The sequence below is a fragment of the Chinchilla lanigera genome, unplaced genomic scaffold (genome assembly GCF_000276665.1).
Source record: "Chinchilla lanigera isolate Chin_1 unplaced genomic scaffold, ChiLan1.0 scaffold00198, whole genome shotgun sequence".
In the NCBI taxonomy this organism is placed as follows: domain Eukaryota; kingdom Metazoa; phylum Chordata; class Mammalia; order Rodentia; family Chinchillidae; genus Chinchilla; species Chinchilla lanigera.
Genome location: NW_004955599.1, coordinates 422,503 through 435,982, shown reverse-complemented (window position 1 = coordinate 435,982; position 13,480 = coordinate 422,503). Strand labels below are relative to the sequence as shown.

Here is a 13,480-nt window from a genome sequence, read left to right as displayed (position 1 = left end):
GGCTCTCTCCGTGTGTGTGTATGTCTCCACCATGTGTGTGTGTGTCTCCACCGTGTGTGTGTATGTGTGTGTGTGTGTGTGTTCTGACCGGGAACTGAACCCAGGGCCTCACACAGACACATCTCTGCCCAGAAACGATGAAGCCAGCTGACCACGAACAGAAACCTCTGAAAATATGAGCCAAAATCAATCTCTCCTCTTCTTAAGTTATTCTCAAGCATTTGTTACAGAAGTAGAAAGCTGGCCAACACAAACACAGATAAACGCTTCAGTCCATGATGGGCAGTGAGAGATCCCGTAAGGGTACAGGATGGAGGTGGGCATGGTGGTGCACGCCTGTCATACCAATATACAGGAGGCTGAGGCAGGACGATCACTATTAGTTTGAGGCCAGCCTGGGCCGTTAGCTCAAAATCACCCTGAACTACATAGTCAGACCCTGTCTCAAAACAAAACAAATCTTGGCTGGGGATTTAGCTCAGCGGCACAGCGCCTGCCTAGCAAGCACAATGTCGTGAGTTCAATTCCCCGTACCAGGGGAAAAAAAAAAACCAAAAAACAAATTAAAATAACAATAAACAAAAAGAGTACAAGATGGATAATGACATCATACCCGTCTTGAACTAAGTGCACTCTGATGTTGGCACAAAATGATGAGATCATCTAATGACAAATCTCTAAGGATATATCCTTCCATGAAGCGATGCATAAAAATCCCGGGCCTTCCCCTGGCACCCAGGAAGCCCTGCGGCGGGGTGCGCCGCCCTTTGGGCTGGCCCCCAGCCACACAGGCACCCAGGAGGTGGGCTCCCAGTGCCTGGGAAGCTGTGTGGCAGCACGTGCGCTACCAGCCACCACCACGCAATTGAGAATTATCGTGGTACAGAGAAACGATACAATTGGTCCACCACACACTGGCTGCAGAGGCCCGCCCACAGACGTGCATGAATCATTCCAACATGGAGAAACCCCAGGGAATACATGCCACAGAATGGGGCGCTCTCGCTCCTGCCATTGAAAACCAGAAAGGTCCAGAGTCAGCGGAGAAGCAGCGTCTTAACAAGGACTCAGAGAACATGAAAATACAGCCTAAGCCTGAAGAGTCAGAGGTCTAGTGGACTGGCATCACGAGAGCCATTTGGAAGCTGTAAAACAGGAGGACCTTGGGGAATACCTGGGGAGACACCCTGGAATCCATTCTTCCCGACAGTACAGGCTGCAGTGGAGGAGCGCATGGAGCTCCGGAGAGGTCTGCATCGAGATTCCTGATGGTTGGGGAGAGGACACTCATTGGTTGTGGGGTCCCAATGCAATGGGAGGCTGGAGAGAAAAAGCTACAAAAAATAGCTTTCATCCCAGATGGCTCACTTGAGATGTTAGTAAGAATTGCCTCCTCAGTATTCTATAGCCGTGATGAGGAGGTGGCCAAGGAGAGAAAACAAAGAGACTAAGAAAAACCAGCTGCTTTTGCTGCAGCACTAAGAGAAACAGATCCTAAGTCTGATTCCCGGGGCCCCAAGAAGAACTCCACGACTGCATTCATCTGCTATCACTGTTAAAAGCCAGACCACCTCAAGAGGAACCGCCCTAAGAAGCCCCCTGGGCCATGCCCTGAATGCAAAAGTGACCACTGGAGATGGGTCTGCCCTCTGACATGGAGGCCCCAGAGCTCAGACCCAGCCTACCAGTTAGTCCAATAGGAATGAGGGGGCCCAGGGCATACTCTGCCTTCTCCCTCTGGCCAGACTGTCATCTCCATGGAGGAGCCCTGGGTAATCATGACTGTGGAGGAAAAAGAAAAGAGCCTGTGGCTAAACCCAGGTGCTAGTCTCTTGGTCCTTCTTTTCAATCCTGGCCTTCCTTCCAGCTGTCACACCTCAGTGAAAGGAGTCACTGGTGAGGAGGTAATCCACTATTTTTGACAACCCTTAGGCTGTAACTACTTGTTAGATCCTTCTTGCATATCTGTCTTCCTGACAAACCACTTTGAAGATAGCACCATGTATTACAGCACCCATTGATATTTTCCTACTAATCTGTCCATAACTCTGTAATGTTTGTATTGCTCCTATGCTATTTCGTAAATGGATGTATGTTTATTACTATGTGTTTCCAACAACAACCATTGAGAATAGTTAATGATTATTCAATTGGTCACTCATGTATAGCTCTATTTATTTTCTTTAGAAGCCATTTTGAAGATACCAAAGTATAGTACAACTATTGATAATCTCCTACCTCTTTTGTCTGTAACTCACTACTATTTGTCTATGTTTTCCTGAGAAGCTATCTTGCAGATAACAATATGCAAAACAATAACCATTGATAATTTCCTACCACTTTGTAACTTGGTAAGCGCCCCCCCCCATCACTATGTTGTCCTTCTTTTACTCTTTAAAATAAAAAAAAATAAAACCCTAAAAAAACCATGGCCCTTGTAAAGCCACCCCTGGGAAGACACCTGTGCAAGCTGTGTGGCCAAGTAGCCCAGCCATCCCACTGGAACGTGAACTCAGCTGGGCCAGACCCAGATGTCCTAGAGCAGTAGTTGTGAGGGCTGCAAGCACTTAGCTACGAGTGTACCTCAGCACTTAGCACAGGACTTAGACTGGTATTTTCTCCTCAGGGAGAGGCTGACTGATGTTACCAGGTTTCCAAGCTTCAGGCTGTTGTCACTTTTCTCACTATGTGTCCTGGCTGTATCTGGATGCCCCCAAAGCCTCATGTGGTCACAGGTGGGGCTTTACCAAGGTGGCTGGATCTAGGGTGTGTGATGCTGGACTGACACACAGTGAGATGCTAGGATTAAGGGTGTGAGTGCTACCAGCATTAAGGGAGGGTAGCCTGAATAAAATATAAAGGACAGAAAGAGGGCCACTACTTTTCCCTAATTGCTTGCTTCCTCACTATTTTGCTGCTTTGATGATGCCTTCTGCCTGCCGTGAACTTTCTCCTCTGTGATGCCACCCTGCCATGCCCATCTGCCTTGGAGCCAGCTGACTACGGACTGAAACTTGTACAACCTGTGAGCTAAAATAAACTTTTCCTCTTTTAGCTTTGGGTGTCAGGTATTTTATTTCAGCAACAAAAAATGTAAGAGTGAGCAAGCTTGTCATTTCATACCAAATAAAGCTCTTACTGACAGTTATGAATGGTTTTACCAAAAAAAGATTACGTTCAGTGCTCCATGCCTGCAGTTCAGCATTCTGATAGGCTGAGGCAGGAGGATCAAAAAAGTTCTAACCCAGATCAGCATGGTGGCCCACATCTGTAATACTACCACCTGGGAGACTGAGGTAGGAGGACTGCCCTAAGTTCAAGGCCAGCCTGGCATCCTGGTGAGCGCAAGACCACATAGTGAGGCCCTGGTTTATTTGTTTTTAAGCCCCTTATGTGGGTTTGTTCTTGTTGTTCTTTTGAGATAGAGTTTTGGTATAAAGTTCAGGCTGGCCTTCAACTCACTTTGGAGCCCAAGAAGGCCTGGAACTCACAGTGATCCTCCTGACTCAGCCTCCTGAGTGCTGGGATTACAAGCGTGTGCCACCACACTGGCTTACTTTTTTTTTTTTTTTTTTTGGTACCGGGAATCTAACTCAGGACCTTGCACTTGCCAGGCAGGTGCTTGTGCTGCGGAGCTACATCCCTGGCCCCCAAGCGCTTACATTAAAAAAAAAAAAAGTATAAAAATATATCTAAGTTTACATTCAGTCTTTCTGAACATCATTGCAACCTGTCAAACTAAATTTGTTTTTCCTGTAAAAACAAAACCAAAAAGCCTGGGGTACAGCTCAGTACCAAGGTCCTGAGTTCAATCTCCAGTACGACACATGCACACACACAAATGACAAACTGAATAAATGTAACCTGACATAAAAGTAATAGAAGGAGGCCTATACATTCTAGCTACTTGGGAGGCCGAGGCAGGAGGATCGCAAGTTCCAGCCCAGTTTGGGTACGTCAGCGAGATTCAGTTTCAAAATGAAAAATGAAACGGGCTAGAGATGTACCTCAGTGTCAATCTGAGGAAAAGAAAAAGGAAAGAAGGAAGAAAATAGAGGAGAGCAGGTGTGGTGCCATGTGCCTATAATCCCAGTACATAGTTGGGCGGGAGGCTAAGGTAGAAAGATTCCATACTGGAGGCCAGTCTGGCTCATAGCAAGCCTGTTTCAAACAAAAACCAAATGAAGGAGCTGGATATGTTGCTTCAAGCCTGTAATTCCAGTATTTAGAAGAGGCTGAGGCAGGGGGATTACAAATTCAAGTTCTGTCTGGGTAATTTAGCAAAACCATCTCAAAATAAAAGAAATTCAAGAAAGGCTGGAAATGTAGCTCAATACATCAGTGTGACGGCCCTAGACTTAATTCTCAGTACTACCAAAAAAAAAAAAAAAAAAAAAGGGGGGGGGTGTGGTGACATATGCCTGTAGTCCCAGCACTTAGAGGAGACTGAGGTACGAGGATCACAGTGAGTTCAGTCAGCCTGACTATACAGTGAGTTCAGGGGCAGTCTCAAAGGCATAGTGAGACCCTACCTCAAAAAAATAGAATAAAATAAATAAATAATTAAATTAAAACAAAACATTGTGAGGAAACTAACAGAATGGAACTTGTGCCGTAAAGTTAGGAATGGGGTACTGGAAACACCAGGGCAATCAGAAATTGGAAATTAATGAAGCACAAAAATTGGTATAGGAGGAAGGAACTTGGGAAAACAGTAAAGAAAAAAGTATCCAAGTAAAGAAGAATAAAAGAAAGTTTGCAAAGTAACAAAGATTACAGCCGCAGCAAATCAAGTGACAGGAAGGCGGAGTGTCCCGCACCTAGACGCTGCAGGATGGGTCTGACAAGGACACAGGACAGCAGAGACCAGAAGCCGCAGCAATGCTACACTGGACTTGGTACAGTCCTGTGCCCGAGGCTGGCCTGAATTAGTGAGCTCCTGTCTCGAGAGAAAGAAGAACCTGAAGAAATTGTCCATTTCCATGAATGTGGTAACTGGGTATGACTGCTCTGGTCTGTATCTTGATGTCCCATTATGGTTTGTGTCTGGATGTCCCCCCAAAGCCTCATGCAGTCAGGGGGCAGGCTTCCAGAGTTTACGATTGATCCTTGATCCAGTGCTGGGATTATGGGTGTGAGTGCTACACCCACTCTGGGGTGGGCAGTTTGCATACAATCTGAGGGAGGGAGAGAGGCTGCTCTTCCTCATCCCTGCTCCTCACTTTTTGCAGTCTTCCACAGCCATGAACGGTTGCCCTCTGCCATGTGCCACCCTGCCTTGGAGCCAGCCGAGTATGGACTGAAGCCTCCACAAACTGTGAACTAAATAAGCCTTTTCTTCCTTAATTCTGGGTGTCAGAGGTCTTGTCTCAGCAAGGACAGAAGAGTAACCAAGACATCCCGCTCAAGCCTCATATGGTCATAGATGGGACTTCTGGGAGGAAGCTAGCAATGTGATACTAGATTAGTCTACTGACTGCTTTAGCATAGTTGTAGATGGTGGGATTACTGAAGGTAGCAGCCCCGCCAATAAGCTTATAGCCTGGATGGAATAAAAGGGACAGCAGAAGGAAGGCTGCTGCCACCTCCTACCTGCCCTGCCATGGACTGTTTCCTCTGCCCAGCTGCCCTGCCATGGAGACAGCTGACTATGTACTGAAACCTCCACAACTGTGAACCAAATAACCCTCTCCAGGCCAGGGATACAGCTCAGTGGCACAAGCACCTGCCTGGTAAATAAGCTCTTTCCTCCTTAACTCTGGAGATCAGGTACTTTGTTCTAGCACTGAGAAAGCAACTAAGACAGGACATTAGAGAATTTTTATACTTGGAGGCATATGTTAAAGTGTTCAGAGATGAAATGTCACATCTGCAACCCACTCTGAAATGGTTAAAGAAAAGAGAAAGCAAATCCAGCCAAATGCCCATAATGAGTGAACCCACATGGCAGATGTAGGAGTATTTATTATGATTCTTTCAACCTTTGGTAATTTTTAAAATTTTCATGATAAAAAACTAAAAAGAAAACTTCTGACTCACTTTTACCAATGTTCACCTGCTCCTTGCTCATTCTGAGGCAAAACTGGGAAGAGTTGTGTTTCTGCTTTTTTGTTAGAGATTTTTTTTTGTTGTTTTGGTACCAGGAAACAAACTCAGGACCTTGCACCTGCCAGGCAGGTGCCTGTGCCGCTGAACTATATCCCCGGCCCTGTTTCTGCTTTTTAAATTTCTGTTTTCTGTCTCTCTCTGACAACAGAGACCGAACTCAGAGCCCCGAGCATGCAAGGGAAGCATTCGTGTGTTCCACCACTCAGCCAGGTCCCCAGCCCCAGCCCTGCTTGCTCAGTTGCCCAGGTGGGCCTGAAACTCAGGATGCCACTGCCTCAGCCTTCCCAGTCGCTGGGACTCAGGTCTGTACCCAACCACTGCATCAAGCTTTGCTCTTCTTCCTCCAGTGGACCAGAAACAAAGTCACCAACAGTCTGTGTTGCTGAATCCCTGAACACTTCACTCCTGGTGGTTCTGCTTCCAGGAATGGCTGGGTAGATCCCAACAGATCAACCACTCCACAACTAGAAATCTTGGACAAAATGTACAACACAAGTGCCTTACTTCAGCCCAGTTAATTGTATACTAAATCAAAAAGTCAGAATTGTTCCCTAGACGTGGTGGTGCATACCTATAACCCCAGCCTCCTAGTTGGCAGAGGCAGGAAGACTGCCAAGTTTAAGGCCAGCCTGGGAATCTTAGCAAGACCAAGTCTCAAAATCAAAAATCGAAAAAGGGCTGAGGATGTAGTTCAGTGTAAATGCCTTAGTTTCAATCTCTAGTACCAACACCAGCCCCACAAAAAGTCTTCTATGTAGAAACAGAACCCAGAATCTCTGCAGTGCATCAATAAGATGATGATGCCAGTTAGTAGACATGCAACAAACAGGAAACTGAGACCCTTACTCAAGAGAAGAGGCAGAGAATGAGACCAACCCTGCAGTGACCCAGAGAATAGAATTAAGGGACAAGGCTCTTCCACCAGGAACTGCTACCCAACGACTGAGAACAGTTGATCTCGGCTTAGAATAAGGCTACAGAAGGCCAAGAATGCAGTGCACTGGCAGCAAGAGAGTCATGACCTCAGTCCCCAACACTGACTCAACGAACCCCCGCACAGAGGATGGAGTCTGTCATCAGCAGATCTGCCTTGCTAAAAGGGCCAAGTGCTGGGGACTTAGCTCAGTGGTGCACTGCCTTCCTGGCAAGCATGAGGTCCTGAGTTTGATTCCTGGTACCCACAAGAAAAAAGAAAGGGCCAACTGTGAAAGCCTGTGATCTCAACCACTTGGAAGGTTGAGGCAGCCAGATCACGAGTTTGAGCCCAGCCTGCCAGCCTGGGCAACTTGGCAAAACTCCATCTCAAAAAACATTAAAAAAATAAGGCTGAGGCTGCGGTTCAGTGTGAAGGCCCCCCCATCCCCAGGACCCCCCCACGTAATGCAGCCCCTCCTTTCCCTCACTGTGCCTTCGTGACCTCCTTCCCAGGTCTCAGCCACAGACCACGCATCAGCTCCACCCTGCGGCCCGCACGCTGGTTCTTGCTCAGCCTGCTGTCTGCAGCACCCACCCCTCCTGAGGCCTGAGATGAGGTAACTGATCTCCGCCCAGGACGGAGGCCACCAGGTGGGACTGACCTTACCGTCCCTTTACATTTACAACTTTGTCAGGGAAAGCAAATAAAATTTGTCCCTCCAAACCTAGTGTCCATTTCTCACCATCTCTCTCTCCTGGCACGTAAGTTTCGTAAGGACAAGGATCTCGTTTCCCTTGCCCACTACTATATGTGTCCCCATCACTGAGACACTGGTGGGCCTTGTCTCCCTCCCGCCAGGACCCTGCAGCCTTCCAGCCACCATGGCCTAGACTCTTGAATACAGCGAGACTGTTGCATGGGCCAGGATCCACCTGTCCCTACTCTCTGGAACACTCTGCTCCAACGCCATGTCTTCTTTGGAGCAGCCTTCCCACCACCCCATCTCATGTGCTACTCAGTCACTTCCTGGCTGCGTTGGTCAAGCTGGCCTCAAACTCTTGAGCTCAAGTGATCCTCCTGCCTCTGCCTCCCAGGATCTGGGACTGCAGGCAGAGCACTGCGGCCCTCTCAGCCTCTTTCTCGACATGTTGTCCTCTTCTAGGTCTCTGTGGAGCTGTGGCGGTCACATCCCTGGATGCTTGCAGAGCCACTCTTCACACAGGTGTCCATCCTCTCCAACCCCACAACCACCAAGAGGAAGGCCCAGGAGCGGAGGCCTGCACCACTCCCTCACTGCACCTCCAGCATCCAGGCTGCGCCGACCGGAAGCACTCTCCGAGTGAATGGAGAGGTGACCTGGGCCTTGATGGGGGTGGGAGTCACTCTACCCTTCGAAGGCTCCCGGCCAGGTGCTCACCTCTGAATGGTCTCCTCCTGCTCCTTCACCATATGCGCCAGCTGCTGGAAGATGGAGCCCAGCTCGACAATCGTGGACTCAATGTTCTGCATGGTGTCTGCCCGGCTCTGGATGTAGGAATCCTTCAAGAGGGAGACAGCAGTGAGCACTGGGGCCTCTTCCAGGGGCCTAGGTCATCAGGGCCTTCCCACCTGGCTGCTCCACCCATGCACTCCCCACACTCTGTGGGGACCCAGAGGAGTGAGGGGCCGCTCCCTCAAGTCCAGAGCGGGTACCTGCTCATCAATGAGCTGCAGCTGCTGGCTGGTGCGTGCGTCCACCATGTCGATGGCCACATCCTGGGAGGTGCTGGACTCAGCCCCCAGAACCACAGGGCCACCACCTGAGGGGGAGGCGGGGCTCAGCTGAGTGGTGCAAACAGGCCCAAAGCCCACATGCTCTGACTCAAGTCCCAGCTCGGGCACTTAATAGCCTTGTGACCCTGGACAGGTCATCTAACCTCTCTGAGCCTCTCCTCACCTGTAAAATGGGGAGGAGAGTACTTCCCTCCTTGAAGGGTGATTGTGAAAATCGAGTGAGAAAATGTGGCTAAGTATACAGAAGTCAGATACTCATTCTACAACGGAGTTCACCCAATCGATGTGACAGTGTGGAAGAAACGCCAGGGACCACGAAGAGCTGGAGCTGGGCCGGACTCTGAGGGACAACATGGAGGGACCCTGGCCCCCGCCTGCTCCCCATGACCTTCGTGCCAGGGCACCCCGACCCAGGACTCACCCAGGTGGTTGGGGGCGAGGGGCAGGGCGGGCACAGAGGCCCGGGAGAACTGCTCCCTCCGGCTCCTCTGCTGCTTCAGGTTCTGCGGTGGGAAACAAGGCACAGGTCCCGAGGCCTCAGGAAAGTGGGCGAGCCAGGAGCAAGGCCCCTCCTGCTGGCCCCAGGACCCCGAAGGGTCTGTCCTCCCCACTTCCCCTGGGCCTTACTCCACATTCCTATCCCTCCTACATGTTCTTCTCACCTCTGTCCTCACTTCTAACACCGATTTGAAGTCATTGGACATGGAAGCCAACTTTGACTGGAAGAAAAGAAGGAGGTTCAGTGGGAGAAGAAACGCCCCTGCACCCACCCATCCCAGTCCCCAGGCTCCCACCTGCAGCGAGACCACAATGGTGTTGGAATGTGTCTGCAGGTGTCGGCCACTCTGGCTGCCCTTGGCCCTCACGAAATCCTGAAGCTGAGCAATTTGCTTGTTGAGGCTATTGATGTCCTGATGAAAGAATCCACAAAAACCCCAGCGTTAACTGGGTCCTCAGCCAGTGCTTGGCCCAGGCCACCTCAGCAGGGGGAGCAGGGTGGAAACGACCAGCAGAAGTCCCAACAGCTCCCAAGCTCTCCAGGCGCAGGCGCAGCCCCTGCCAGCAGAGCTTCGTCCATGTGTAAGCACTGGTTTGTTTACCTCTCCCTCCTTGTCTTGGTTATTTTTCTCTCGTTGCTGAGACAAAATACCCAACGCCCAAAATGAAGGAAGGAAAGGTTTATTTAGCTTACAGTTTGTGGAGGTTTTAGTCTATACTTGGCTGGCTCTGAGGCAGAAGGTAGCAAAGCAACAAGAGCAAAGGGGGGAATGGCAGCCGAACAGCAAAGCAGCCAGAGCAAAAGGGAGGAATGGCGGCAAGCAGCCTCTTTCCCTGCCTCACATCATAAACAGGCTGCCCCCACTTAAGGGGCGTGTAGCTCTCACATAATCTTTGCCCTCTTTTTCCACAGGCTCAGGATGTATACAAAGTAAGCACTCTGGCTTTCTGCTGTCACTTAGCCAAACCTCTAGACTCCCCAAGTTGACACAATGTATCAACCATAACACTCCCACTCCACCCTGTAAGGCCAAGGAACCCTTCAGAGGCCAGCACACAATGACCAGCAAAGCACTGGACAACACTCAGGAAAAGGGAAGAGTGAGAGCCACCAGTTTTCAAGAGGCACAAAAAATGGAGAATTCCTAACACTACAGCAGAAGAGCAAGAGCTGAGATTCGCCCAAGGTCGTACGCTGCCGGCAAGAGAGGAAGGTGGTGGCAAAGAAAGCCTGTACCAGCACACTGGAGCCAAGGAGGGAGCAGAAGGAAGAGAAGACAAAAAATAACGAGGATAAAAAATAGGCTAAACTGGCAATGGTGGAGCACACCTATAATCCTAGCTCTCTGGGAGGCTAAGGCAAGAGGATCTCAAATTCAATCCATGCCTGGGAAACTCAGCTATGCAGTGAGCCCCCTTCCTCAAAATAAAAATAAAATTTAAAGGTGGGCGTGATGGAGCACGCCTGTAATCCCAGCACTCGGGAGGCTGAGGCAGGAGGATCCTTGTGAGTTTAAGACCAGCCTGGGCTACAAAATGAGCTCAAGGCCAGCCTGAACTGCATAGTGACTCTGACTCAAAAAGACCAAAAAAGAAAAAAAAAAAAAAAAAAAGAAAAATGGACCTCATAAGGACCCTCTGAGGCAGGCACTATTATACCTAAGCCCTGAGAAGGGGCCTGCAGCTCAGACAGTGGGAGGCCCCTAAGGTCACAACTTAGAGGCTGACCTACCCGAACCCATGGCTATCAGGTCTGGAGCCGGCTCTGACAGGCTAAGCGATGACTGTGATGGGTTCACAGTGGTCTCTCCACCAGCACAGCACCATTTCCCCGTAGCTGCATTTTGGCCTCTGTCATCATCACCTCTGTACAGGACAGGTGCGGCAGCCTCTTCCCTGGCTCCACCCTCAATGCGCCAAGCCACACTCCACGTGTCCAGACACTCAGGCCCACTCTGCTGCTCCTCACGGCCAGCCACCAACCTGCCTGGCAACCCATACAGCTGACAATGAGAGACTGTGGCCAGGCACCGGCAAAGGCCCAGGGGTGCATCTGTAAATAAGCAGGGGAAGCAATCTCCTGCTCTGATGCTATGCATCACTTGTTCTCTCTTAAAAACCTGTGCAAATGGGAAAGTATTGGGGACTATAAATTATAAATTTAGGCTAGGGCCCAGAGGCCTTATGCTGTGACACTCCAGAGCAAAATCACATCAGCACAGGATCACTGCTGCCCTGAGTCATCAGAAGGGACCCTCACCAACATAAGACACACATCAGTTAAGATCACCACCACACTCGAAGTCACTCGATACTCCGTGATTACTGTGTGCACCAAATAGTGGCTAGCTCAGCGTTACTGTCTTTGCCCATCCTGAGGGACTGACCTCCCAGCTCTCTTTTATGGATGTTTTTCTTTCTCCTTCATCATATGCCTTGGCCAGGTCTCTGACATTTGGTGTATGATTAGGCCTGAGGGAAGACCCACCCGGGTGGAAAGACGAGAACGTGTGATGACGAGGGAACACCGCAAGGTGAATTCAGAGAAGTCTGAACAAAAGTAAAAAGGTACTTGGTTTTCAGTTAGCTGAGATAATGGGGCAGAATTTGTCAGTAAAAGAACAGGTATGTACAGTTATTGAGTACGTTATTGAAGCAGGCCAGAGCTTGAGTCAACACCCACAAGCTGACCAAAGTGTTTAAAGGAACATTTAAATATTAACATTAAATATTCAACAGTATTTAATGTTTAAACATTAAATATTTAATAAGAAATTATTAACCATAATCCATGGTTTCCACAGGCGAGAACCGTGCATATTCAAAATTGGGATGACGATGGAGACCACTACCAAGCAGTCCTGAGCAGGACTTAGATTAACCGATGGGCTTTTTTCATGTTTACCTGTGAGTCTGTCCAAAGCCTAGGCTCCTTGTCTGGAGATGGGCAGTGGACTCATAGTAAGTGAAGCCCTATGACTCACTAATCCCTACTAAAATCTGTAATGGTGGATGAAACTGGAAAGCCTCAAAGGATAAGACAAGATCACAGCCAAGGACACCTAGATCCATCTCACTCCTGGGTGGACTAACTTAATACCTCACTTGGAGAAGTCCTCGAGTGGTTCTGCCCTTCTTGAGTACTCCCCTCCCTTCTTCTGATGACCAAATAAACACGGGCCACCCAGAGGACTTGGTCTTAGTCCTGAGAGAATCTTGAGTTCCGTGAGAGGGCTTTGATGCTCCTGGAGCCCTGAAATCATTCCATTTGCCTCTTTTATTTAGCCTTTGCCATACACTCGAGTATTCAGGAGATTGCAGACCTCAACAGGATAAGGTGTGAGAAAATTTAAAGAGAGCTCAATGCAGGGGAAAAACTATTTCTCCTGAGGCCTTTTCAGCTTGATGCCCGGTAAAATGTGTTTCAGCTCTGGTAAGTACTAGTGCCCCCAAAGTCCCTGGTTTAGAGCAAGACAAGGGACAAAGGTGTATAAAAAGAAAAAACTGCCCACTGTGCCACAGGCCCCAGGGGAGACCCAGAGTCACATGAGATTGACAGAACAACACCGAGGTCCACCTCTCCAGAAGTTGTGGAGGCTGGCCCATGTGCTAGTGATGCCAAGGCTGAGTATGAGCTGCGGGGGCAGGTGTGAGGAGCACGAATGCCTGCTTTGTGAAAACATCGTGTTGGCTGTGGTGGGAGGCACTGGCGCGCCCTGGCTCGGGCTGCTCGGTGCATCTGAGTGCACTTCTTTCCTGTGCCCCCACCAGCCTGTTCCTACTGTCTAATGGCAGCAATGCTCTCGGGCCAGCGGCAGAACCCTGTACCAGAGAGGTGGCTTCCGCCTCTTTGCCTTCCCTGGCCGTGCTGGGCATGGTGGCAGGACCCTGTAGTTCCAGCTATGTGGAAGGCAATCCACAGGGCTGGGGATACAGCTCAGCAGCACAAGCCCCTGCCCAGCAAGCACAAGGTCCTGAGTTCGATTCCCTGTACCAAAAAAAAAAAAAAAAAAAAAAAAGAAGGAAGTCCACAGACAAATCTCTCATTCACAAGTGGCCAAAATTATCATGTTTCAATTGGCTTTTAAAAATACAAATAAGGGGCTGGGGATTTAGCTCAGCGGCAAAAGCGCCTGCTTGGCAAGCGCAAGGTCGTGAGTTCGGTTCCCGGTACCGGAGAAAAGC

The 13,480-nt window shown here is 49.5% G+C and overlaps 1 protein-coding gene across 5 annotated transcripts in view; it reads right to left on the bottom strand.

Moving 5' to 3' along the window:
• The window catches only part of Stx5 (syntaxin 5), a 24,244-nt gene that overhangs the window by 2,599 nt on the left and 8,165 nt on the right, over positions 1-13,480 (bottom strand). For 4 of the 5 annotated variants that reach the window (XM_013510047.1, XM_013510050.1, XM_013510049.1 and 1 more), the window contains 6 exons: positions 9,592-9,708; positions 9,460-9,516; positions 9,219-9,300; positions 8,717-8,823; positions 8,442-8,563; positions 1,175-1,265 (listed from right to left, as the gene is read on the bottom strand). In XM_013510047.1, the coding sequence (XP_013365501.1) occupies positions 1,175-1,265; positions 8,442-8,563; positions 8,717-8,823; positions 9,219-9,300; positions 9,460-9,516; positions 9,592-9,708 (576 nt within the window). The remainder of the gene's footprint in view (positions 1-1,174; positions 1,266-8,441; positions 8,564-8,716; positions 8,824-9,218; positions 9,301-9,459; positions 9,517-9,591; positions 9,709-13,480) is intronic. The other variant, XM_005414761.2, reaches the window with a different exon arrangement.